Here is a 23,109-nt window from a genome sequence, read left to right as displayed (position 1 = left end):
GTAGCTCCCCCCTTCCCCCACCCTGGTCAACTCTGTTCTAGTTCCCGTCTCTGGGAATGTGCCGATTCTGCATACCTCTTGTAAGGAGAATTGTACATTTGTATTTCTACATCTGGCTTCTGTCAGTTAGCCTGATGGTTCCAGATTCACCCATCTTGTAGCACATATCAGAATCCCCTTCCTTTTTAAGACTGAAAAATAGGGGCACCTGGGTGGCTCAGATTTTCAGCATCTGCCTTCAGCTCAGGCCATGATCTCAGGGTTCTGGGATCGAGCCCCGGATCGGGCTGCCTGCTCAGTGGGGAGCCTGCTTCTCCCTCTCCCTCTGCTACAGTCCCCACTTATGAGCTCTCTCTCTCAAATAAATAGTATTTTTTTTTAATTTTTAATTAATGGCCATTCTCATGGGTGTGTAAGTGGTATCTCCTTACAGACATGTAATAGATGTTCTAAGTGCAGTGAGAGGAGGTGAGAACACGGTCTTTTTGTTGGAGGACCGGATGCTGTGTTTAAGCGTTGTTGAGGCATTCTGCCGAGCAGTGGTGGAGGTAGAAGGAAGGTCACGTGTGTGATCTCACCTCTGGCTGCACGTTAGAATCCCCCAGGGCATCTTTTAAAGATGCAACTGCTGGTCCCCACCATCAAGGGCTTGGACTGAGCCACCTAGAGTGAGTCTGGACATTGGTACTGTTTCTAAAGCCCCCCGCCCCACCCCGGGTGAGCCGGATGGGCAGCCAGGGTTAACTTGATCGAGAGAGAAGGCACGAGCAAGGGGAGGGACAGAGGGAGAAGCAGACTCCCCACTGAGCAGGGAGCCCAACTTGGGGCTCCATCCCAGGACCCTGGGATTATGACCTGAGCGAAAGGCAGATGCTTAACCAACTGAGCCACCCGGGTGCGCCTGTTTATTTTATTACTTGATCTGTTTAAATGTATAATCATCATGAGCTATAAAAAGGAGTTTATGGGCCAACTACGACGTTAGAGAAAACGGTTCTCACATGGTTGCCTTTACTTCTGACACCAGTAACAAATCTGGGGGGAGGTTCCCCAACCAGCCTTAGTTTCAGTAATTCACTGGGAGTCACAGAACTCGTGGAAAGCTGTTACACTCACAGTTAGAGGTTACCACAGAGAGAGGACACAGACTTCAGTCAGCCAGGGGAAGAGGCGTGCGGGATGGATGCTGGAGGGACCTGAAGATCTCAAGCTTCCAGGAACCTTCCCCCGCGGAGCTGGAGGGCCATACATCCTCCCAACCTGATGTGTCCCCGGTGGAGTATTGCCTCCCAGGGACATTCACTAGAGCCTTCGTGTCCATAGAGTTTTTTTTTTTTTATTGGAGCTCATGTGCATACCATCCATGTGGCTACCCTTTGTCCCCAGCCCCTCCCAGATGTTGGTTTAAATACCATTAATCACACGTTCCTCCAGACGTCGGAACTGATCCTGCCTGGCCCAGAGCCCCCATCCTAATAAATCACGATGTTAGGCTGTCTGCTGGCCACACACCCCCCCCCAGGCAAACCAACGTATTCCTATCTGGCAGAACGCCCCAGAGGCCAGCGCTGTGTTGGAGTTAGGTTAATCCCGCACGGCATACCAGCCAGTCCGCTGTGCCATGCAAGAACGGGAACCCAGGGGCGTGCAGCAGACACACCAAGATCTTCGTCTTATTTCTGCCCCGTAGGAGACGCGTAACCTCCGGCAAGTCCCTTACATCCTGAGTCCAAGCGCCCTTGTCTTTGCCACGCATGATCATACGCGGTTGTTACGTCTTGAAAGGACCTTGTGCTCTTCCTGCACAAGGAAAGCCTCGGTGACTTCTGTGATACCTGCTTTGCCTTGGGGAGGCTGGGTCCCAGGAGGTCTCGGGGCCTTTGTAGTCAAGAGGTCTGAAAAATGGTACAGTGTCCTAGAGACCGGAAAACAACCGGAGGAGAGGAACCAACATTTACTATCCTGGAGGAGGGCCTCGTCAGTGGACGGATTCCCCTTTCATCCAGCCACATCAAGGGCAGTAATGTTGAGAACCCCCTCCCCACCCCGAAGGCCTCGGGGCCAGCAAGGCATTTTTCTAACGTGGTGGAGATTTTCACATTCTCTTCGTAAACTTGGACCATCTGATCTCCCAGAGATCCGGGCCCTGGTGGCTGGTGGCTCTCAGCCTCCCGTAGCTGCTGCTGGTACGCTGCTCTGTGGCATGTAGCAAAGCTGAGGAGAGCGTGTGCAAGGAGACAGCTGGCAGCCTTCCTGTGGGATGTGGAAACAAGATTCTGCATTTCTCCACCAGGCCTTTTGGGAATTACTCATCCAAGAAGTATTGTGGAAAAGCAGGCAGAGCGGAACAAGGAACCCAGACACTTACCCTTGACCGGGAAATGCTTGTGACTGGAGTTTGGCACCCCCCCTTTTCTGTTCACTCTACTGGTCCGTGCTGACTGGTTTGCATGCTCTTTGGTGTGACTGGGGGGGCCTCTGCTTTGGGAACTGTTATCATCCTATGGATCGACTGAAGAAAGAAAATAAATTCTCAGATGCCCGTGACTTTCTCTTTTATGTAAATCACAGGTGTGAGTGGGGGGGAAAAACCACCCAGGTGTTTGAAAGGATTGACAGTTTGAAGGTAACCGTATTCATTTTAGCCCGGAACCGGGAGCAATGAGCCACAGATGGAGGCAAGAGAGAACCGGGAATTGGCAAGAACGCGTTTGCCGAATTAAAATTACGACGATGACTATTTCATTGAGTGTGCACAGGATGCCAGGAGCTGTGCGTGTGTCCATTTAATTGGCCGAGACGTTAATTACAACGTGACACATTGTTGATGAAACACTTGCCTCCCTAAACGGGGCATGTGTGTCATTTAAGATTAAAATGACATTAAAGGAGAAAATATATTACTTAGGCAGTTAGAGATGAAGGCAGGTTTAGAACCTGTACCCTGCCCACCCATAGCTTATTCCTTTTATTATGCTCTGTCCTCCTTCTAATTAGTATAATCATAATATTGTATGTATCAATCAATCAGTATTCAGATTATTTGATGTTATATGTATAATATTCCCTCTCATCAGTATTTGTATAAAAATATTAATATTTACCCTAATATTGCAAACTATGCCATATGAACTCTGTAGGGAGATGTACCCATGTTGTGCTAAGAACATTGAATTGAGAGTCAAAAAATGACAGATTCTTTGTCCTCCCAGCCCAGGCTCTGTGTTCCTGTGGTCAGTTCTTTGTACCTGTCGTGGGGGGCCCAGGGATGGGGTGATGATGGGGGCCAAGCACCACTGCCCTCAGAGCAGTTCCCTCTAGGGCAAGGTGAGACCCACAGTGTAGGGCGCTGGAATGTGCCCGCACCACGGACTCTTCCCCATCTCCAACTAGAGTGGCGAATACAGGGAGATTTGGGTGTTCCCATGGAGCACGTCGGGCACCCACGGACACTGGAAAGCAGAAAGGTATTTGCTTGTGCTCTGAGCCAGGGAAGGTCTCGACAAGAAAGGCATTTCCAGCTTTTTTTAAAAAACTCAAACCCCGCTGGACAGTCCATTTGGGACCGGTTTCAGTCCAGATGGTTATCCCTCCAAGTGATTATTTTTCCATCTTGAGCCTTTCCAGGAATTCCAGCACGGGCAGGCTGCCAGGGGACACTGGCTCCCCAGATGCTGCAGTGACCGTCCACGTGAGCTGACTTCCAGGGATAGCACAGCCCAGCTGCGGGCTTGGCCCCGTCCCACCTCTTTCCTGCATCCTGTCCCCCAGCGCTGCCCACGAACGCGGTGGACCCCATCCACATGACCCAGCTCCTTGACCCACAGAGAATGTCCCCGTCTTCACGGTCATCGTGTTGGCTAGGAACCATAACGGCAGAAGCCAGGAAGCAGAGTCAAGTTTCGCCCAGACTTGGTGAAGGCTGTCTCTCCGTGTGGCTCACAGGAGTAGCAAAGAGGGGAGCCCCGCTGAGGGTGAGGGACACAGCGGTATTGCTCCTTGCCAGGCAGAGGATTGCAACAGCAGCAGAACAGAGCAACCGTGCAGCTGGAGGACTCGCCTCCGACCTCTTCACTCAGGCTTTCAATCAGAAGAATGACTCCCAGTCTCCCGGTGCGACGCCTGACCCCGATGGGACTGTGCTCTTAGGAGCAGATTCATACCTTCTAATCACTGCAGTGTGTTTAGTGCCCCTACCTGAGGCCACAGCATTCTAGAGATGAGGGGTACCTGGGGGGCTCTGCCAGCTGAACATCCAGCCATCCATCCCGCTCTTGGCTTTGGTTCAGGTCATGATCTCATGTTCTCTCGGGTGTGATCTACTAAGATCCGGATCAGAATTGGGTGGGTGGCATTGAGCTGGGAGCTGGGTGGTGTTGGGGATCCTCAGCTCACTTACCTGTGTGTGACAAGATCTGGTTTCTAGTCACCCCAGCCCATGACCCTGAATACCACGTTGGCCACAGTCCATGATTAGCGCTGGCCAAGTTCCTTGGCCATCTTTCCGCCCTTACCTCAGTGCAGCCTGGCTCTTTCGCACGTGCAAGAAAAGGACCTTTGCCATTGGGCTGCCATTGGGCTGCCATCTCCCCTGGTGCGTCCCGCTCCAGCAGTCTACCCAGCATCATGGTTAGAAAGAACAAGAAAGTTGTTTCCAGGGCTAGATCCCCCCTCTGATTCTGAGGCCTTACCCAAGCCTGTGTCCTCATGGAGGTAAAAACACAAACCCCAGGAGTTTGTTGTGAGAGGTAAATAAGATGTTGAAGTTGAGTTACTGGCATGTATTATCTGGTCGATCCATTCATTTCCTAGGGCCGCCATGACCAAACACCCCAAAGGCGGTGTTCTGTAAAACCACAGAAACTTATCTGACCATTCTGGGGGTCACATGTCTGGAGACAATGTCTCTCTCATAGGGAGGACCTGTCCTAGCCTTCTCCAGCTTCGGGAGCCTCAGATGTTCCTTGGTCTTGGGCCATAAAACTCTACTATCTCTGCCTGCGCGTCTCAAATCTTTCCCGGCCATTCTCTTACAAGGAGACTTGTCATTGGATTTAGGGCTCACTTGGATAATCCAGGATCCTTTCCTCCCATTCCATTCCCCTTTTTCCAAAAAAAAGTAACACTCATCAGTTCCAGATGGATATACCTTTTGAGGGGTCCCCTATCTGATTAGTGATACAAATTAAGGGACACACATACGTGTTCTTTCTGTCTTTAGACTTTGTGTAGACTGTGTATGACAAGCTGTCACTCTTTGCTTTTTCTCTTTGAGCTCACGGCACTTCTGTAAAGATCAAGATCCATGTCCCGGGGTGCAGAGGAGAGAAAGGGGGCGCCTGTGTGTGTTGGGGTGAGGATATCAGCCTCTTCTGCAAAGTTGTGCTCACCTCTCAAGAGGTCTCTGGCCTAACAAGACCTGGGTGGGACCCGCCATCCCCCTCAGAAGCCACCTCATTTTGGACCAAGAGACCTACCCAGCGAAGCTCCGTGCTAGGCAGAGCAGAAGAAACAAATGAGCGGTTTTCGTGGAGGACACAGCAAAAAAGAAAATTGGAAAGTAGGCGAGGCTTATCCTAAGCAAGCCCCCTTGACACAGATAAAATCATAGTCTCAAAGTCCTTGTGATGAAAATAATATAAAAGTAGGTGACCTGAGCACCTGGGCAGGACGAGCAGTCCGCCCCACCTATGTGGGACCATCAGCTAGAGCCTCCAAACTCGGTCTTGGTGCTTGGGGGTGACACAGAGCATCCAGCCCAGCCCATTCTGAGCAGTTCTGATTACTCTCTGATTTTTACTGTGTGTACTCATGTAATGTGGGGCTCAGGTCTGTTTTCCCGCCTTCCAGGGAGAGCCCTTTACAGACCTGAGCATTACACCTACAGTCTGGCTTCTCTTGCACTTCCCCAGACCATACTTCTCCGTTGGCTCCTCCGTTCCTTGCGTGGCTTGTGTCCAGACCCCTTGCTAACCCGATCATCCCTCCCGGACCCACACCACCGTGTCCTGACCCCTTGGACCGTGGCTTTACCAACAAACGATGTTGCAGTTCTCATCCTTTATTTTGAACACTGCACATCCATTGGTGAAGCTGGTAATTACTCCAGTCTTTCAGGCCCCCTACCAAACTGTTGGTTCCTATTAAATGGATGGTGGAATGCAAGATTCCTGGGCTCCTTCTTTTGAGCCAGTCATAAGCCAGATCCCTCCAGCCCCTGCTATCAAATGCATTGAGCTATTGAAACCGACAGCAGGCATTTACATTTACTCTCATAAATCTTAATTTTCTTGGTTTTGTGCCATCACTTCCAGCTTCTGGGGATATATAGGACCCCCTCCCCACTATCTCAGAGTAGAGCGTTCCTATGAAAACTCTTGTACACCAAAATGACATTAAATGAAGAAGCAATTATCATTAATTTACATGGAGAAGGTTTTAGCATTCCCAGGCCCCCAAAATAACCCCTCTTAGGCTTTTATGATACCTCAGGACACATCTTGCTAACAGATGCACGAAATAAATCCAGATAAAGCCCAGATGCTGCAAAACAGGGTTCGAACTCTGGAGGCTCACTGTGGAGATGCTGGGTGTAGTTCCCAGGAAAAGCGCGTGGTGGCGCCACTCTCACTGCTCAGGGTGCGCGCGGCTTCCCCCGCCCCTCCCTGCAAAACAGACGCTGAAGGCTACCTTTGCTTTTAGCCTTTTTCGTACGAACAAAATCCTCTTTGGATTTCTTTTGGTTTTCAAAAGCAGGTGCTAATGCATGTCTTTAGCAAAAGCAAAGTGTATACCACAAACTTTCAAAAAGTGGAGGATCCATGTATTTGAATATTAATTGCAATAATAAAGCCTCTCTTCCAGCTTTCTCTTACCTCTGTGACACCAAAAAACGCTAATAAAATGTTGAACAGAATAGAACTAAAAATAGAGATCTTGCATGCCATTCGCTCCATGCAGACGCTGAACACTTAAGGCCCACGGTATGTACTAGAAATGAAGTCAGTAGTTGATGAATGAATGGGCGATCCACTTCCCTTGAGGCGTGCTTGTCCAATCAACTGTGAAGGCATCTAACTGTGCTACTATCCAGCGCATCTTTCTCCATCCTGGAAGCCCCACGGATGACGGGGTTAGGCCGACTTTTCCTTTCTTTTTTATGATTTCATTCATTTATTTGACAGAGAGAGAGATCACAAGTAGGCAGAGAGGCAGGGAGAGAGAGAAGGGGAAGCAGGCTCCCTGCTGAGCAGAGAGCCCGATGCAGGGATTGATCCCAGGACCCTGAGATCATGAGCTGAGCCGAAGGCAGAGGCCTAACCCCCTGAGCCACCCAGGCGCCCCTAGGCTGACTTTTCATATTTAACCTAAACGAAGTCCTCTCTGCAGGGCATGACACGGACCTTCCAGCTTAGCAGTAGACTAAAACAGAAAGGAAGATTGGCACGTTCCGGACTTAGAGAGCCCTTGCCATGCCCTGGTGACCTTGCCTGCCAGGGCCAGATGTTCTGTCTCCTGAATGCTCATCCAGTTTTTCTGGAACTGACCCAGCCTCGTCATCCCGCAGCTCTTCCTCTTTAACTCGGAAACCGTGCCTCTGTGGGATCCACTCAAACTGAGAAACTTGCGCCACGGGGCGTGCTCGGGAGAGCAACCCCAGTTTACTGCCATGACCTTGGGGTGCATTTTTAGGACTGTATGTATCAAGTTCTAAGGAGTGGCTTCCACTCAAAGCAGTTCATTGTTATTTACAAGACGAAGAGTCAGTGGGGACACATTCCCACATCTGCCAGCTCAAAGGCATCTCGTTTTCCTATCATTTCTGAAAGAGCGTAAATCCATGGTCGTGGGGGAATTTTGTTGAATTTATAGCAGAGATGGAAGCGTGGGGCTTCTTTTGTTGAATTTTGTTTTTCTTCTTGGAGATGATTAAGTCATGTATAAAATTGATGATAGCAGCTTTTTTAAAGCGTGCTTCCTTATATTTTTTGGAGGCACAAAGAACCAGAAGAAAAGGAGAATTCGCTACTTAGAACTATACTGAGTCTAAGTGACCCCAAAATAAAACCCTGGATAGTCCCTAAATATTAGCTGCCCATCTCCGAGGCCCCATCCACTCGTGCGTTTGCATAGGCTGCACCCAGTTTTGTTTCTCAGAAACTACCCCATCAGAAAGAGAGGCTAGAGATGTTTAATTTGTTTAGGTGCTGATGATTAGAAAATTTACTCTCATACCTGAGGTTCTAAAACCTTTCTGTGCCTATGAATCATCTGGAGATCTTGTTAAAATGCAGATCCGAAATCAGGAGGGCTGGGTGAGGCCTGAGATCCTGCGTTTCTAGAGCGGCTGGGGGCCGTGGGGGTGGGGGGTGGGGACTGGCATTGCTGGTCTAAGGACAGCACTTTGGAGAACTAGGCTTTACGCCCCTGAGCTAAATCGTAAAATACTGAGAGAGATAAAAATGTAGACATGAAGACACTTAAGATGAGTGCATTCAGAACAGAAATTCTCAGGCAAACCATCTGTAAGTTTGCCTTGATTCACCCGGTATCTTAATGATAATGTTTGCACAGTGGGTCTGCATATGTGGTTCTTTGGTAGCTTAGCATCTGTAAAGTAGCGTGTGGCCCCATGTTTGGAAGAAATCTTTCTGTTGTGCATCCAGAAGTGAGCATTCCAGGGGTCCGGGTGAGCCACGGGTGTGTTTCAGCCCCAAGAAGGTAAATTAGGTAAACGGTGTCCATTAGGAAGTTAGGAAATGAGGAAGCCGTTTGTCCACAGCTAGAAAGAGACCGTGAAAACAAAAATCCTACTCCTTTTTTCTTCTTCTCTTTTTTTGTATCTCTTTTCCTCTCCCTTCCTTTTCCCCCTTATGTGCTCTTCCACCTTCAAAATACACCTCTCCATTCTTTCAGTGCGGTGAATAACCAGTCCCACAGCCTTCCAGGGACTTGGTGGCAAACTGTGGCGCCCTCTGGTGGTCCTCTGAAAATACAGCGACTCAATCCCTCCCCTGACAGTGCTTCTCCCTCATGGGAGATTGAGATAAGTACAGAGCCGGTGAGCATAGAGAAAGGACACATGACCCCAGAATTAGAGAGCCCCTGTCTCCTCCAAGCTGCACTGGTAAGTGGTCCTTCTACATGGAACGGGAGGATAAATTGGACTTTTTATCAGTCTGGTCCTAGGTGTTCCAGCGCCCGTGTTTATCTCTGGATCCTGGATTTATCCTTAGTATTTTCTGGAAAAGACGTTCATCAATGGGTGGATTTTCAGAAGAATAAATTTGAATCTGTGCATTAAGGCCAATATGTCTTAGTGGTCCATTAGCAGAAGACCAGCTCTGGAGGCTCTACAGAGACCTTGAGGGCTAGCTAAGCCAGTGTGTCTCAAATAAGCACTATAAATAAACCAGGGCACTACTAAGAACCAAGTCAGCATTCCTTTTCAGATTCACTAAAGCTGGGTTCCTTAAAAAGTACCTTCAGAGGGGTTTTCTCGTTTTGTATATTGTGCATTTGGTTGTACAAGCAATTTTACATTTGCATTGCTAATGGACCTCTTCTGAATGTGTTTGACATTTTGCTTGGCTTTGAAAGGACTTTTATGCTGCTGCTTTTTCTTGCCTCGAGCTGCCTTGGGCTAATTAACCTATTCCCTTACTGGCTGGGCCTACTATATGCAAATGTTCTCATTTTGGATTCTGACATATCCCTCTTGGATGAACATCCCTAATGAAATCCTGTGGGGTTTTATTGGAGCAGTGCTGACGTGGAACCAGCAGGGGGCGCAGGGAATGGTTTGCTTTGAGCAGATCTCCTAAATGACTTTTCTTTGCTAGTTGGTCTGGGAATGTGGGAGCTTATACAGTTGTTTCTTAAGTGACTCTTGAAATCTAAAGATAAAAGATCATTGTCAGTACATTTTAAGCAGCCAGAAGGGGACCACTGATTTTTACAATTCTGTAGTTTAATTTTGTTCTGTCATTATTTTGAAAATAGCACTGGGGCGCATGGGTGGCTCAGTTGGTTAAGCCTCTGACTCTTGATTTCAGCTCGGGTCAGGATCTCAGGGTGGTGAGATGGAGCCCCGTGGCAGGCTCCGCCCTCAGTGGGGAGTCTGGTTGAGGCTTCTCTCTCCTTCTCCTCTACCCATCACCCTGCTCACGCACACATGCACTCACCCTCTCTCTCTAAAATATATAAAAAAGTCTTTAAAAAATAGTACTTACCACTATACAAAAAAGAGAGAGAGAGAGAGAGAGAAAATAGCACTGTCATCCTGATTGACTTGCAAATACTGTGTGTAAATTATGTGCTGCACTGTTTATAAAAGAAGGCTGCACAGAACAGTTATTTTGGACTTCTAAAAGCCCTAGCTCGGGAGGGCAAATAATTGACATTACCCTTTCAACACAGTTATTTCTCCAGCATTAACATCCTAGATCTCTTCCCTTTTTTTTTGTTTCCATTCCAATCTTTATTTTTTTAAGATTTTAATTATTTATTTGAGACGAAGATGGAAAAAGAGAGAGCACGAGTGGTGGGGAGGAGGCAGAGGGAGAAGCAGACTTCCCACTGAGCAGGGAGCCCAATGTGGGACTCGATCCCAGGACCCCAGGATCATGACCTGAGCCAAAGGCAGACTGAGCAAGCCAGGTGCCCCTCCATCCCAGTCTCTAACGTGCCTCTCTTGTCCCCTGACAAATCCTGTTGGTGCTGAAATGAGCTTTGACATTGAGGAGCCAGATTTATATACTTCCGCCTCATCTAGACCTGGGTCACAACCATTAAGGATGGGGACTTCCTTTGGTGCCATCTCCCCTTTCGTGGTGATGTTTCGTCATGATGCTGGAGCAAGAGCAGCAAGGACCACTAAATCACGGACCAAAACAAAAGTTGCAGATTAGGGTGGGGGAGTGGAGCTCCCCGGGAGAGATGGGGGAGAAGTTGGTGCAGGCAGAGGAGAGGAAAGAGACCGTGTTACAGTAGGGATGTCACCATTGCTTGGGCGTTGACAAAGATCAGGTACCACAACAAGCTACCTTGTTGTGTTTGCTTTAAAATCAGATTGTAAAAATAGAGCATCTGGGTAGGAGAGATGCTAAAACCCCCCAGGGCCTGGAATTCCCAAAGCCTAATGCCCATGCCACGGCTTCCCAGGATCCCAGCACATAGGGGTGGTCCCGTCTGCAGCTGTTCCTAGAGGCGGCACTCACACCTGCTGCTGGCTAGCTCTCTTGGTGCCATGGACGCCAGTGGCATCCATGTGCAGTGGTCGCTGAGAGACTGAGATGTGTGTCCATAACGCCTGGCTCCTGGGCCACTATTGATTTATAGATCTGGGTTAAGCCCATGGGTCTGATTGATCTGAAAGAGGTTTCATCTCTAGGGTTAATGGTGGGCTGGCCCTTTCCAAGGAGAGGGAGAGGGGGTCAGTGTGAAGAGAAAACTCAGAGACTACCTGGAAATAAATAAATAAAGGAAGGAAGGAAGGATGGATGTGAAAGACCCTTCAATCTATCCACCCTCTTAGTGCGTTCTTAGTCTTGTTTTTAACCATAACCATATTCAGTTTTTAACTGTCTCGCAGATTTCTTTTGGCTTTCTGTTACCATATGAGTAGCTGTACTGGGAATTCTTTGGAAACTTGTAGAGCACAAGATTATTTTTGGCTCCCTCTGCTGAGTTGGCATGTGTACTCTGTGTGTGTGTGTGTGTGTGTGTGTGTGTGTGTCTGTGTGTTAGGGAACAGGGAATGGTTGTGGATCGAGTATGGACCCAGAGTCAGGCAGAACCTTTGAGTAGTAGCTCCAGTAGATGAGGCTTCAGACCTTATGCCCGGAGACCCCTCGGGACCCCCACTCCTCACTGCTCCTTCCCAGCACCTGCATAGGAGGCTGACTCTCCCTGATGTCACCCTCCCTGTGGGCTTCATTTGATTTTCTGGCAAAGGAACGAAGAGGTGAGGAAGGGACCAGTGTTTCTGAAAAGGAAATTTAAGAAATAAATCATCTACCCTCTAAGAAAAAAATTTTAAAAAGGGAGAGAGGGTATGTTAAGAAACAGGTCTTAGGAAATGCAGACAGTCTTAGGGGAGTTGTTAATGCCATAAAAAGGAATCTGCTGTGGGGCACCTGACTGACTAGATCAGTTCAGCATCTGACTCTTGATTTCAGGGTCGAGAGTTCAAGCCCGGTGTTGGTCTCCACGCTGGGCTAAAGCCTAAAAATTAAGAAGCATCTGCTTTAAGGTTTTTTCTCCCCCCGGGAAGTTCCTCATCTTCCTGACCTGCTGTCTAGCACAGGGAGTGTTTTATACGCTTTCAGGTTGGGGCTTTCATCAGGTTTGGGGAATTCATTATGAAGCTGGAGGCCTAGTCTCAGTCTGATATTTTGATTTCCTTTTCCCTCTTCCCTTCCTCCTGCCTTGTCTCTTTCCCTTGTCCCCACCCTCTTCCTTTTTCCCAGATTCCAGAGCTGCTGCGGGCCGATCGCACCCACGGGGAGATGATTCCTCATGAAGAGCCTGGATCCCCTACAGAAATCAAATGTGACTTTCCATGTATCAGACTAAAACCAGAGCCAGCCAGACAGTGAAACAGTCACCGTGGAGGGGGGACGGCGAAAAATGAAATCCAACCAAGAGCGGAGCAACGAATGCCTGCCTCCCAAGAAGCGCGAGATCCCCGCCACCAGCCGGCCTTCCGAGGAGAAGGCCGTCCCGCCGCCGAGCGACAACCACCGGGCGGAGGCCGTGGCATGGCTCCCGGGCAACCCCGGGGGCCGCGCCCACGGGGGTGGAAGGCACGGCCCGGCAGGGACTTCCGCGGAGCTGGGTTTACAACAGGGAATAGGTTTACACAAAGCGCTGTCCACCGGGCTGGACTACTCCCCGCCCAGCGCGCCCAGGTCTGTCCCGGCGACCAGCACGCTGCCCGCGGCGTACCCTCCCCCGCAGTCGGGGACGCCTGTGTCCCCCGTGCAGTACGCCCACCTGCCACACACCTTCCAGTTCATCGGGTCCTCCCAGTACAGTGGGCCCTACACCGGGTTCATCCCTTCACAGCTGATCTCCCCGACGGCCAGCCCCGTCACCAGTGCCGTGGCCTCTGCCGCGGGGGCCACCACTCCATCCCAGCGCTCCCAGCTGGAGGCCTATTCCACTCTGCTGGCCAACATGGGCAGTCTGAGCCAAGCCTCAGGACACAAGGCTGAGCAGCAGCAGCAGCAGCACCTGGGCAGGACGCCGGGACTCATCACCCCGGGGTCCCCTCCACCCACCCAGCAGAACCAGTACGTCCACATCTCCAGCTCTCCGCAGAGCGCAGGGCGCACGGCCTCTCCTCCGGCCATCCCCGTCCACCTCCACCCGCACCAGACGATGATCCCACACACGCTCACCCTGGGGCCCTCCCCCCAGGTTGTAGTGCAATACACCGACTCCGGCAGCCACTTCGTGCCCCGCGAGGCCGCCAAGAAAGCCGAGAGCGGCCGGCTGCAGCAGGCCATACAGGCCAAGGAGCTCCTGAACGGGGAGGTGGAGAAGGGCCGGAGGTACGGGGCCCCCAGCTCGGCCGACCTGGGGCTGGTGAAGGCCAGCAAGACCCTTCCTCACCCGTACGAGTCCAGGCACGTGGTGGTCCACCCCAGCGCCGCCGACTACGGCGGCCGGGACTCCTCGGGGGTCCGGGCCTCTGTGATGGTCCTGCCCACCAGCAACACCCCCGCCACCGACCTAGAGGTGCAGCAGGTCGCGCACCGGGAGGCTTCCCCCTCCACCCTCAACGACAAAAGCGGCCTGCACCTGGGGAAGCCTGCGCACCGGTCCTACGCGCTGTCCCCGCAACAGGCTCTGGGCCCCGAAGGCGTGAAGGCCGCCGCCGTGGCCACGTTGTCCCCCCACACGGTCATCCAGACGCCGCACAGCGCTTCAGAGCCCCTCCCGGTGGGACTGCCAGCCACCGCCTTCTACGCGGGGACGCAGGCGCCGGTCATCGGCTACCTGAGCGGCCAGCAGCAAGCGATCACGTATGCCGGCAGCCTGCCCCAGCACCTGGTGATCCCCGGCACGCAGCCGCTGCTCATCCCGGTGGGCAGCGCGGACGTGGAGGGCTCGGGAGCGGCCCCCGCGATAGCCACGTCGTCGCCCCAGTTCGCGGCCGTGCCTCACACGTTCGTCACCACCACCCTTCCCAAGAACGAGAACTTCAGCCCGGAGGCCCTGGTCACGCAGGCCGCCTATCCCGCCATGGTGCAGGCCCAGATCCACCTGCCCGTGGTGCAGTCGGTGGCGTCCCCCGCCGCGGCACCCCCCACGCTGCCCCCCTACTTCATGAAAGGCTCCATCATCCAGCTGGCCAACGGGGAGCTGAAGAAGGTGGAGGACCTAAAGACGGAAGACTTCATCCAGAGCGCGGAGATCAGCAGCGATCTCAAGATCGACTCCAGCACGGTGGAGAGGATCGAGGACAGCCACCACCCCGGCGTCGCTGTGATCCAGTTTGCCGTCGGGGAGCACCGAGCACAGGTAACGCTCACCGGCCCCTCCCTCGCCCAGGTAGGGGCACCCACCATGCCACCATCACCTTCTCCTGGCCAGAGTGTCTTCTAAAAGGCAGACCCAAATGTGCTATGGGCAGAATTCAGGGTTTTATACCCAGACTGTAAACCCATCCTCTTTCCCAGCCGGGTTCTGTGAGAGGGGGTTAACCCCAATGCCCCAAGGCATCCGCTGTTTGTAATGAGTTCACTTCCTTTCTCCTGTAGACTGAAGCTGGTAAGGGACCATCCTCCATTGGAGTCAGAAAATCACCACTCAAGACAGATATATATATATTTTTTTATTCTATGGTTTAAAATAATTCTAATAATTCTGTGGTATAGAATATTCTATATTTCATTCTATGGTTTAGATGAGGAACCCTGATGGAGAAACGCTGCAGGGCTCAGGGCCCTTCTTGGGGTCATTGTGCCCTTTTTACCTATCAGGAAAAAGACAGTGCTGGTCAGGTGGGGACATTAGATGGAACAGTCACCATGTCCCATTCCAACATCTGTGTTTCAAAATGTAGATGCTGTTATCATTTAGGGGTTGTAAGGCCCACCGAGGAGAACACAACTGCCATTGAAAAGGTAGCCTTTTATACTCAGATCCCAAAAAGACGGGGCATACCAAGCAGGGCCGCACGGGGAAGCACCAGGGTCACTCAGGAGACAGAGGGAACCAGGAGGGAACATGGCCAGGAGCCTGTATGGTGGTTTCCAGGGAAGGACTGAGCGACCTGGGGTAATCAGGCTGAGGATTGACTGTCATGAACAATTTCCCGGGAGCTCTGGGGACCTAGGGACTGCCCCTGGGTGTCTGGTACCTGGGCATGGGGTGATGAGGGCAGATGGACAGTGGCCCAGAGGTGAGAGCCCAGTGGAGGAGAGAGGCTGGGTGTTTGGTGTGCGCGTGATGCTAGCCCCAAAAGGGGCAGTCCCTCCAGTCAGCACGGCTCCAAGATGTCAAAGCATCAGAATGTAGAAAATCAAGGGCATGGTCAACATCTGGACATCCCAGGTGATCTCCTGCGCATGTAGTAAATAGGAACCCCAAAGGGTAAGATGGAGTCAAGGTCAGTTATCTTAAAGCCTGGAAGTATTATTAACTCTGTTAATTTCCATGATCTCCCTCGGTCCTCTCTTTTACAGTCTGTTAAATCACTTGAATACTTCTATTCCCCAGCTCCTTTGTAGAAAACAGCACTTTCCCCGTCCAGGTGGCTTGGAGACAAACAGGTTTGGCCTTCCCGGCCGTCAGGCCCCGAATTCTGCTGTCCTGGGAATGTTTGCATGGAGGACTTCGAAAAACCCCCAAGTGACGGCACCTCCTTCAGCTTTGAGTTGAGAATGGTCAGGCTGTAGGTGATGTTTGGGAAAACAAAACAGAAGAAAAACCAGTTAATGGTTTGAACTGTTTGAGTATATATATATATTTTTTTTTTTTTGAGTATATTTTTAAGAGATCAAGTTGCAGGGAAGGGGGGGGATTTCGCAGCTTTTTCCAGAAGTGCTTGTGAGTGACCAGATGTGGGGTCTTACACAATGTCAGAGGGCCAGCACTGCCAAGAGTTCTTGGCCTCCAAAGATGTCTTTTTTTCTGGTGCAAGGTCACCATAGGCTTACAGTCTTTGGTAAGATCCAAGAAAGATTTCTCAAAGTTCAGATTTAAAAAAAAAAAAAAAAGCAAAAATCCAGATTTTTTTTTCCTAAGTGGCATCTTTATTTCGAACTCCCTGCCCATCCGTAGGGGCCGCTCACTCCCGCCTGCTGCATGGGTTGGAGGTGGGCACGGGGAGAAGGAAAACAAGTTGTCTTCAGCAGAGTTGTCTCCTAACAGACTCCAGGTGAGGCATGGAAAATGAACAAGAAAGAAAGTGCATTTTTCTCGCGGCACCTTCAACCCTTCAAGCGGTGCTGTGACTGGGGAGCAGGCTCAAGAAGAGGGGTCAGTTTGGAGAGCTGCTGGTTCCTTACCCACGCACCTCCTTTCATCCTGAGAATCAAGAACAGCTCTGTCTGTGGGCAACGTCTCCAAGACCCTGGCAGCCTCGTGGATGCGAGCTTCCCAGGCCCTTGGAGGTGGCAGACGGACCCAGCATTCTGGAAAGCAGGCAGCTCCCTGTGCCTGAATGATAAAGCCCTCGGCTTCCCCGGGAAGTCTCATTTCCTTCCGGCAGCCAGACCATGAGTCTCCGCTGACAACCAAGGTGCAAATTAGAAGGTAGAATCTTTGTCCGGCCCGTTTGCAGGTCTGTCAGGGCGGCCCCGCGTAGGGGTCCTGCATGCTGGGGACAGCTGCCGCCTGCTGAAAAGGTGGCTTGGGTTTTGAGCTAGAGAGACAAAAAGTACAGGGCCCCGACGGCCAACGATTTGTCGCTTTCCCCAGAAGCCTATCAGAAACAGGCTGACATCATCACAGCTCAGATACTCCACCAGCTGTGGTCACCACGAGTGACAGGATGAGGATGAGGGGAGAATCAGAGAGAAAGCAAGGCGGGGGGGGAGGAGGAGGAAGGGAGCCAGGGAGCTGGTATCTGGATTTAATTTATGTTCCCAGCCCAGGGGTTGCGGGGTTGCCTCCCTCACCAGTGTGGCGCGGAGAAGTTTTCTACTCTAGCCTGGAGAATCAGCCATGTCTTCTCAACTCGTTAGAAATCACTGACACTCACACCCACGGGGAGATTTAGGGATGTGCCAATTGTTTCACTTCATTAGCAAAATCACAAAATTGTTGGGGGGAGTGGTGGGAGAAGGGATGGTTTCCGACACGAGAGCTGGATGGCTTTGTGACTCCAGGCTTGGGATTCCCACGTGGAAGGAGAGCCACAGAGATGTGCGTGACCTCAGGAAACCCACCCCATCCCTGTGGGACGCAGCATGGCCTGGGGAGGGTAAGACCACCAGCCTGGGCTCTGGCTGGCTGCAAGACAGGTCGTTTTTTCCTCCCAGTTGCCGTTTTTCTCATCCCTGAAACAGGCGAATGATTCCTTATACCAGATCTATCGCAGCCCCCCTCCATTTTTGGAGTCCCAGGCTTCTCTGCCTCGCAGAACAGAGCTTGTAGAAACCACCAGCATTTGCTAACCAAAAACCGAAGCGTAAAACGGAGGGGGTTTTCGTTTCGGTGACTATTTTAAGGAGCTGAACTCCTCATTGTTATTGTGGAAAGACGCCTCCGGTGTGTCTTCAGCTGGAGCTCCAGAGGAGACAGTGTGGGAGAAAAGCACTGTCGCAGAGCCGTCCCCATCCCCGTGGCGTGGCCGTTCCCGCTGCAGTATTCTTCTGCACAGGGGAGGTCTCTGCACCCAGCCCCCCAGCCCGCAGCTGTGGGGGAGTGAAGAATTCCAGGTGTGATCGGTTTCCACCAAATGCGCCACTGGACCCCTCCTTCTGGCCACGCTGCATCTCCGTCCTCTTTTGCTATGGGGGCAGGGAGCACCTTCTACCCGGGGGAGGGGAGCCTGCCTCCCTGCTTCCCAAATGCTCGGTGATTCCAGCTGAAAGCCCTGATGGACCACAGAATCCCTTCCCTTGGGGCCTCACTCCCAAGTATAATTCGATGGATTTTCTTCTCCCAACCGTACAGATTGGGTCTGTGAATCTGTAGCAAGTCTAGTGGGAGCCAGTGGGGCTCAGTGAGAGGACAGGGCATCCTCTGTGCTGGAGTGGGCAGCAAGTGAGCTGGTGAAGAAAATGCAGGACTTGGAGCTAAAAATACCTAAGTCAGGATCTCTCTCCCACCCCTCCCGAGCACTGGAACCTTGTGCAAATTGTGTGCAAATTAGTGCACACAATTGTATTGATTGTACAAACTACCTCAGCCTTCCAGTCCTCTGACGTAGTGGGAAGAATGAGGGTTGTTGTAAGGATTGAAGAAAATGTGTCCAAAGGAACCGGAGCAGTCAGTATGTAGCATCTGTAAGCCCCTGACAACATCAGTGACCTTTCCTGCTTCCATTTAGGTGGCTTTGGCCCTGCGAAGAGAAAGGTTAGGGGTGTCTGGACGACGTAGTCAGTTAAGCGGTGGACTCTTGGTTTTGGCTCATGTCAGGCTCTCAGGGTCATGAGATCGAGCCCCGCATCTGGTTCCCCGCTCAGCATGGCGTCCGCTTGAGTCTCTCTCCCTCTGCCCTTCCCATTTGTGCTCTCACTCTCTCTAACATAAGTAAATCTTTAAAAAGAGAGAGGGAGAAATGTTAGGTTCTGAAAAAATAAATAGAAGGCTTCATGGTCTAAAAAAGAATTTATGAAAGGAGAGGCGGTCCAGAAAAGTCCAGAAAAAAAGGCTGGAATTCCAGAGCACCCACACCGCTTTTTCTCCAGGAAGGGCTAAACGCCCTCCTGTTAGCCAGTTGTACAGACACCTGCCGTATCTCTTGGAGCGTGTGCTGGCCTGGAGGAGTGCATTGGCGGCCCTGCCATCCGTGTCAGTAAGAGCCCCCAAAATAGAAGTTCCGTGCACCTTTCTTCTGCCAGGCGCCCCCTGGGCAAGCCTCTGCCCAGGATGCCACCCCCTCCACTTCCAGCCAGCAAATACGTACCACCTGTGAGCAGCCTCCCCATCCCTCTGTCTCCTGCTCCCCAGGCTCAGCTTTGCTCAAGAGTATGCAAAACTTGCTCAGTAGCATGGTAGTAAATTTTATTTGCAAAGTGCTCTGGGGTGACACTTTCCTTAGGCTGTGACTTTCCTCACTGGCGAGCTGCTGTCTCTCCCTTCCCAGATCCTCCCAAGGTGACTGCTTCCCTTTACCTCCTTGGAGGTTGGTTAATATTCGGTGCCATTTACCTTTTGTAGCTGAGCGGCGGGGGGGGGGGGGGGGGGGGGGGGGGGGGGGGGGGGGGGGGGGGGGGGGGTGCATGTGTGTGCTTGTGTGCGTGCGTGTGTGTGCAGACACGCTAGTACCGTGTGTTACAATGATGTGCTTCCTGCACGTCGGGCGACGGCTTTCCTTTCATGCCTCTCTTTCTAATTCGACTGCTGGGTTCTGTGACTCATCAGTGGCAGTGTTATGCTTTAATGGATTAGCTGGTGCCTAAAAATAGCCAAACCTCATGCGAGCAGCACAGAAGTCTGCATGGTCCCTTAGCAGCCAAGGCAAACTGACTTGCCAGCATTTCACATGCGGGGCTTGGTGGGAATGAATCCAATGTATCAAAAAATAGGTAGTGACCTCCCCCGTGTGCGAAAGCCCAGCGCTGGGGCTGTGTTGATGCGCCTGTGTACCCCTCCAAAAAAAAAAAGAAAAGAAAAAGGCTCTTTTTCAGCCCATGTGTGATAGACACGCCCCCAACGGGGGATGTGTGTCTTACATGTATTAGGGAAGCAGACTCTCATTGTTGGCTATAGCTGGTTTTTAATTAATAGACTTTATTGTTTAAAATAGTTTTAAGTTTAAAAAAGAAAAACAACGAGCAGAAAGTAGAGGGATTCCCAGACACGGAGGTTCCCCTGTTGTTAAAGTCGTGCATATGTATAGTGCGTGTGTGTGACAATGCATCAGCCAGGACCAATAGGTGATTTTACCATAACTTATGTTAAGGCTCGTTCTCCGTGCTGTGCACTCTGCAGGTTTCGACAAATGCATCATGTCATCTATACACCCCTGTATCATTCAGAGTAGTTTCATTGCCCTAAAAATCTCCATTTCACCTATGCTTCCTGCCCATCCCCACCCCCACCCTGGAGTCCGGGCAACCCAGCCACTCATCTGTTCTCGTCTCTGTAGCTCTGCCTTTTCCAGAATGTTCTATCGCTGGGATGACACACTAGGTAGCCTTTTCAGACTGGCTCCTTTCATTTGGCCATATGCATTTACGGTTCCTCCGTGTCTCTTAGTGGCTTTGATCGCTCATTTCTTTTTAGCAGAGACTAATACATTGTTTTCCGAAGGCACACCTTTTAAGACCCTAAAAGAGGAAGGCAGGTGGGAGAGAATTCGGTGTGCCTGAGAGCTGCTCCAGCCACCTGTTGAGTCAGATTGTAATGGGGCCTCCCCGCGGTGTAGGCTCTGGTAGCCAGCCTGCAGCATATGAGGAGAACCCAACGTGTCATTTGGGATTTGTGTTTGGGGACGTCTCTGAGCCAGGGTGTGGGTTTACCGAACAACCCTGAAACACTTCCGCCAACGACTGAGTCAGGTTTTAGCATTTATCATGATTAAATGTTTTAAATAGAATGCTCACAGATACTCTTACACTCAACTGAAGAGTTGTGACTGTTTTTATTAATGATTTTTAAACACTGGCATAAATGGGTCTCTCGCACTGGCGCACTGGCCTTCAAGGAAAGCAGATTGGCTTTTTTTTTTTTTTTTTCCTCCTGGTAAAACAGGATCAAGTATTTCACTTGTAGACCAAGTTGGCAATTCCCAACTTAATAATTTCACCAAAAGCCAGCCATGTCGACTGAAGCCCAGCTTCTGAGCCATCTCCCTGATCCCGGGGAGGGACAGAATTTGTACATTTGGGACAGTATCAAGCAGAAATAGTTTGTAAAACAGATGCCCTTCACATTCATGAAAACAGGGATTCTCGTGGAGGAAAGGGGAGACATATTTAAACAACAGACGTTTTGTCTTCTTTATATCTTGTTTTTGGTGATATGTACATATGTGTGTATATAGACATAGCACCAATCTAAGATTGAAATATACATGCAAAAGCATAAATATGTAGATACGTATACAGTGTTCAGATATGGTAGTTGTTGACTAAGTAGTTAAGAGAATTTTATTAAGCTTATACACAGAAGAGCTAAAAATGATCTTAAAAGCCAGTCACCAACCAGACCAGGAAGATGACATTGAATAAATAATCATCAGCCCAGAAGCGAGGATGTGTTGCCTCTCTGTCTTGGTGCTTTCATCCTGCATAGAAATTGGAAGTGATGGTTTTAAAGGAGGTGATTTGTGGGGGGTCAGTGGTGGGGAGGTTTGCTGGAGAGAAGGAGGGGTGGGCAGATTTCTCAGAGAAGCAGCCGTGAGCTAAAGGGTGTGCCTGCCGCAGCAGGAGGAGGGCAGGAAAGGGTGGAAAAGGATGGGAGGTGACCCGCCCCTAAAAAGGAGAGGTGCTGGCTACAAGGCATCCAAAGATGAAAGGCAGAGGGGCCTCAAGCTGACATGGGACAAAGGCTGTTCATGCTCACATTTCATCCTGCAGACTGCTCAAAGTGTTTGGAAAAGAATGTATTTATGGGTTGAAAAAAAAAAAAAAAGGGCCGTGTTGAGCAGCCAGAAGTTATGTAACATGCTTGGGTTTTATATGGCACTGCCCTCCCGAATGTATTTTCCTTGGGGTTTCATCAGAGGCTCTTTGAACCCCAGCATGATCGTAAAATGAATTAATGATTATTAGCACATCCGAAAGAGCAAAAGGGAACTCAGGAGTGGAGAGAAAGCATCTGCAGTGTGATTCGGTGAAATCAAGATGAATTGAGGCAGCTGTCACTCAGCCCAGAAAGCTGTCTGTTCAGGGGTGAGACAGACCCAGGGAAGGCTCCGCTCTTTTCTCCCTGGGGAGGACCGGAAGTCCAATTTAGTCCCAGTTGGTGAAAAGAAACAAGGACAGGCAGAGCCTTCCGGTGTCTAAACATTGACCTCTGTTGGCCGTTCGTGCCATTGCAGTGTTCTTACGTAGGGAAAGCGAACACAGAACTTGTTATGCTTTCAGATGTTTACTGAGCACCTATTACACTCCAGGAAGTATTCTACACTCTGGTGAGAGAACAATGAGCAAAACAGGCAATATCTGCACCCTCGTGGAGCATAGAGTCTTGGGGGAGTTTGGGGAAAGAGGTGACACAAACAAAAACATAAGCAAATATAATAAGTGCCATGGGGAAAAAATAAAGCAGCCTAGAGAGGATAGGAATACTGGGGATGGAGGGTCGTTACTTTAAATAGGGTGGTGGCCTGTGAGGCTCTCTCTGGAAAGGGGAATGGGAGGCAGCAGTACACAGGGCAGGAAGGATCCCAAATGGAGGAAACAGCAGATGCACAGACCCGGAGTCTCCTGTCTTTCAGAGTTCAACGAGGAGATCAGGGTTACTACAGTGCAGGGAGTGGTGGCAGGGCGGTATGCAGACCATATTTGTCTTGTTCGCGGCGGCTTTTTCTCCCAGTGGGGAGCTGGCTTGGCCAGGAAAGTGGTGGTGTAGGCAGGAAGAAATGGTCTCATTCTAGATACATTTGGAAGATGGAACCAACAGGGTTTGCTTATAATTTGGAGATGTGCAGGGTGAGAAAGAGCTGAGTAAATTATGATTCCCAGCATCTTGACCCAAACTCCTGGAAGAATGGGGATGCCCTTCATGGAGACGAAGAAGAGCAAACAGGTACCAGTACACCAGAGCAAGGGCATACCAGAAGGGCTATCCGGAACACGTGAAGTTTGAGTTGCCAGTAGACACCCTAGTGGATGTCATCAGGTAACATGGCTGCCATTGTCCACCTCTGCCCTCGTGAAGTTACTTGTTTCGTGCGCATGTTCTGTCTCCCCCACGGAAGGCAAGAACTGGATCTTCAACCAGAGGTACTCTTTTCTAGTCCGGAACATTTAGCAGGTA

The 23,109-nt window shown here is 50.7% G+C and overlaps 1 protein-coding gene across 1 annotated transcript in view; it reads left to right on the top strand.

Annotated features, from left to right (window-relative positions):
* The window catches only part of LOC111156718 (ataxin 1), a 393,814-nt gene that overhangs the window by 362,477 nt on the left and 8,228 nt on the right, over positions 1-23,109 (top strand). Inside the window, exon 7 of the mRNA XM_022517762.1 lies at positions 12,471-14,529. Coding sequence (XP_022373470.1) covers positions 12,631-14,529 — 1,899 coding nt within the window. The 5' untranslated portion in view covers positions 12,471-12,630. The remainder of the gene's footprint in view (positions 1-12,470; positions 14,530-23,109) is intronic.

This window comes from Enhydra lutris, unplaced genomic scaffold (assembly GCF_002288905.1).
Source record: "Enhydra lutris kenyoni isolate GAN:26980312 unplaced genomic scaffold, ASM228890v2 scaffoldscaffold48, whole genome shotgun sequence".
NCBI classification, from domain to species: domain Eukaryota; kingdom Metazoa; phylum Chordata; class Mammalia; order Carnivora; family Mustelidae; genus Enhydra; species Enhydra lutris.
This window is presented reverse-complemented; position numbering and strand designations above follow the sequence as displayed.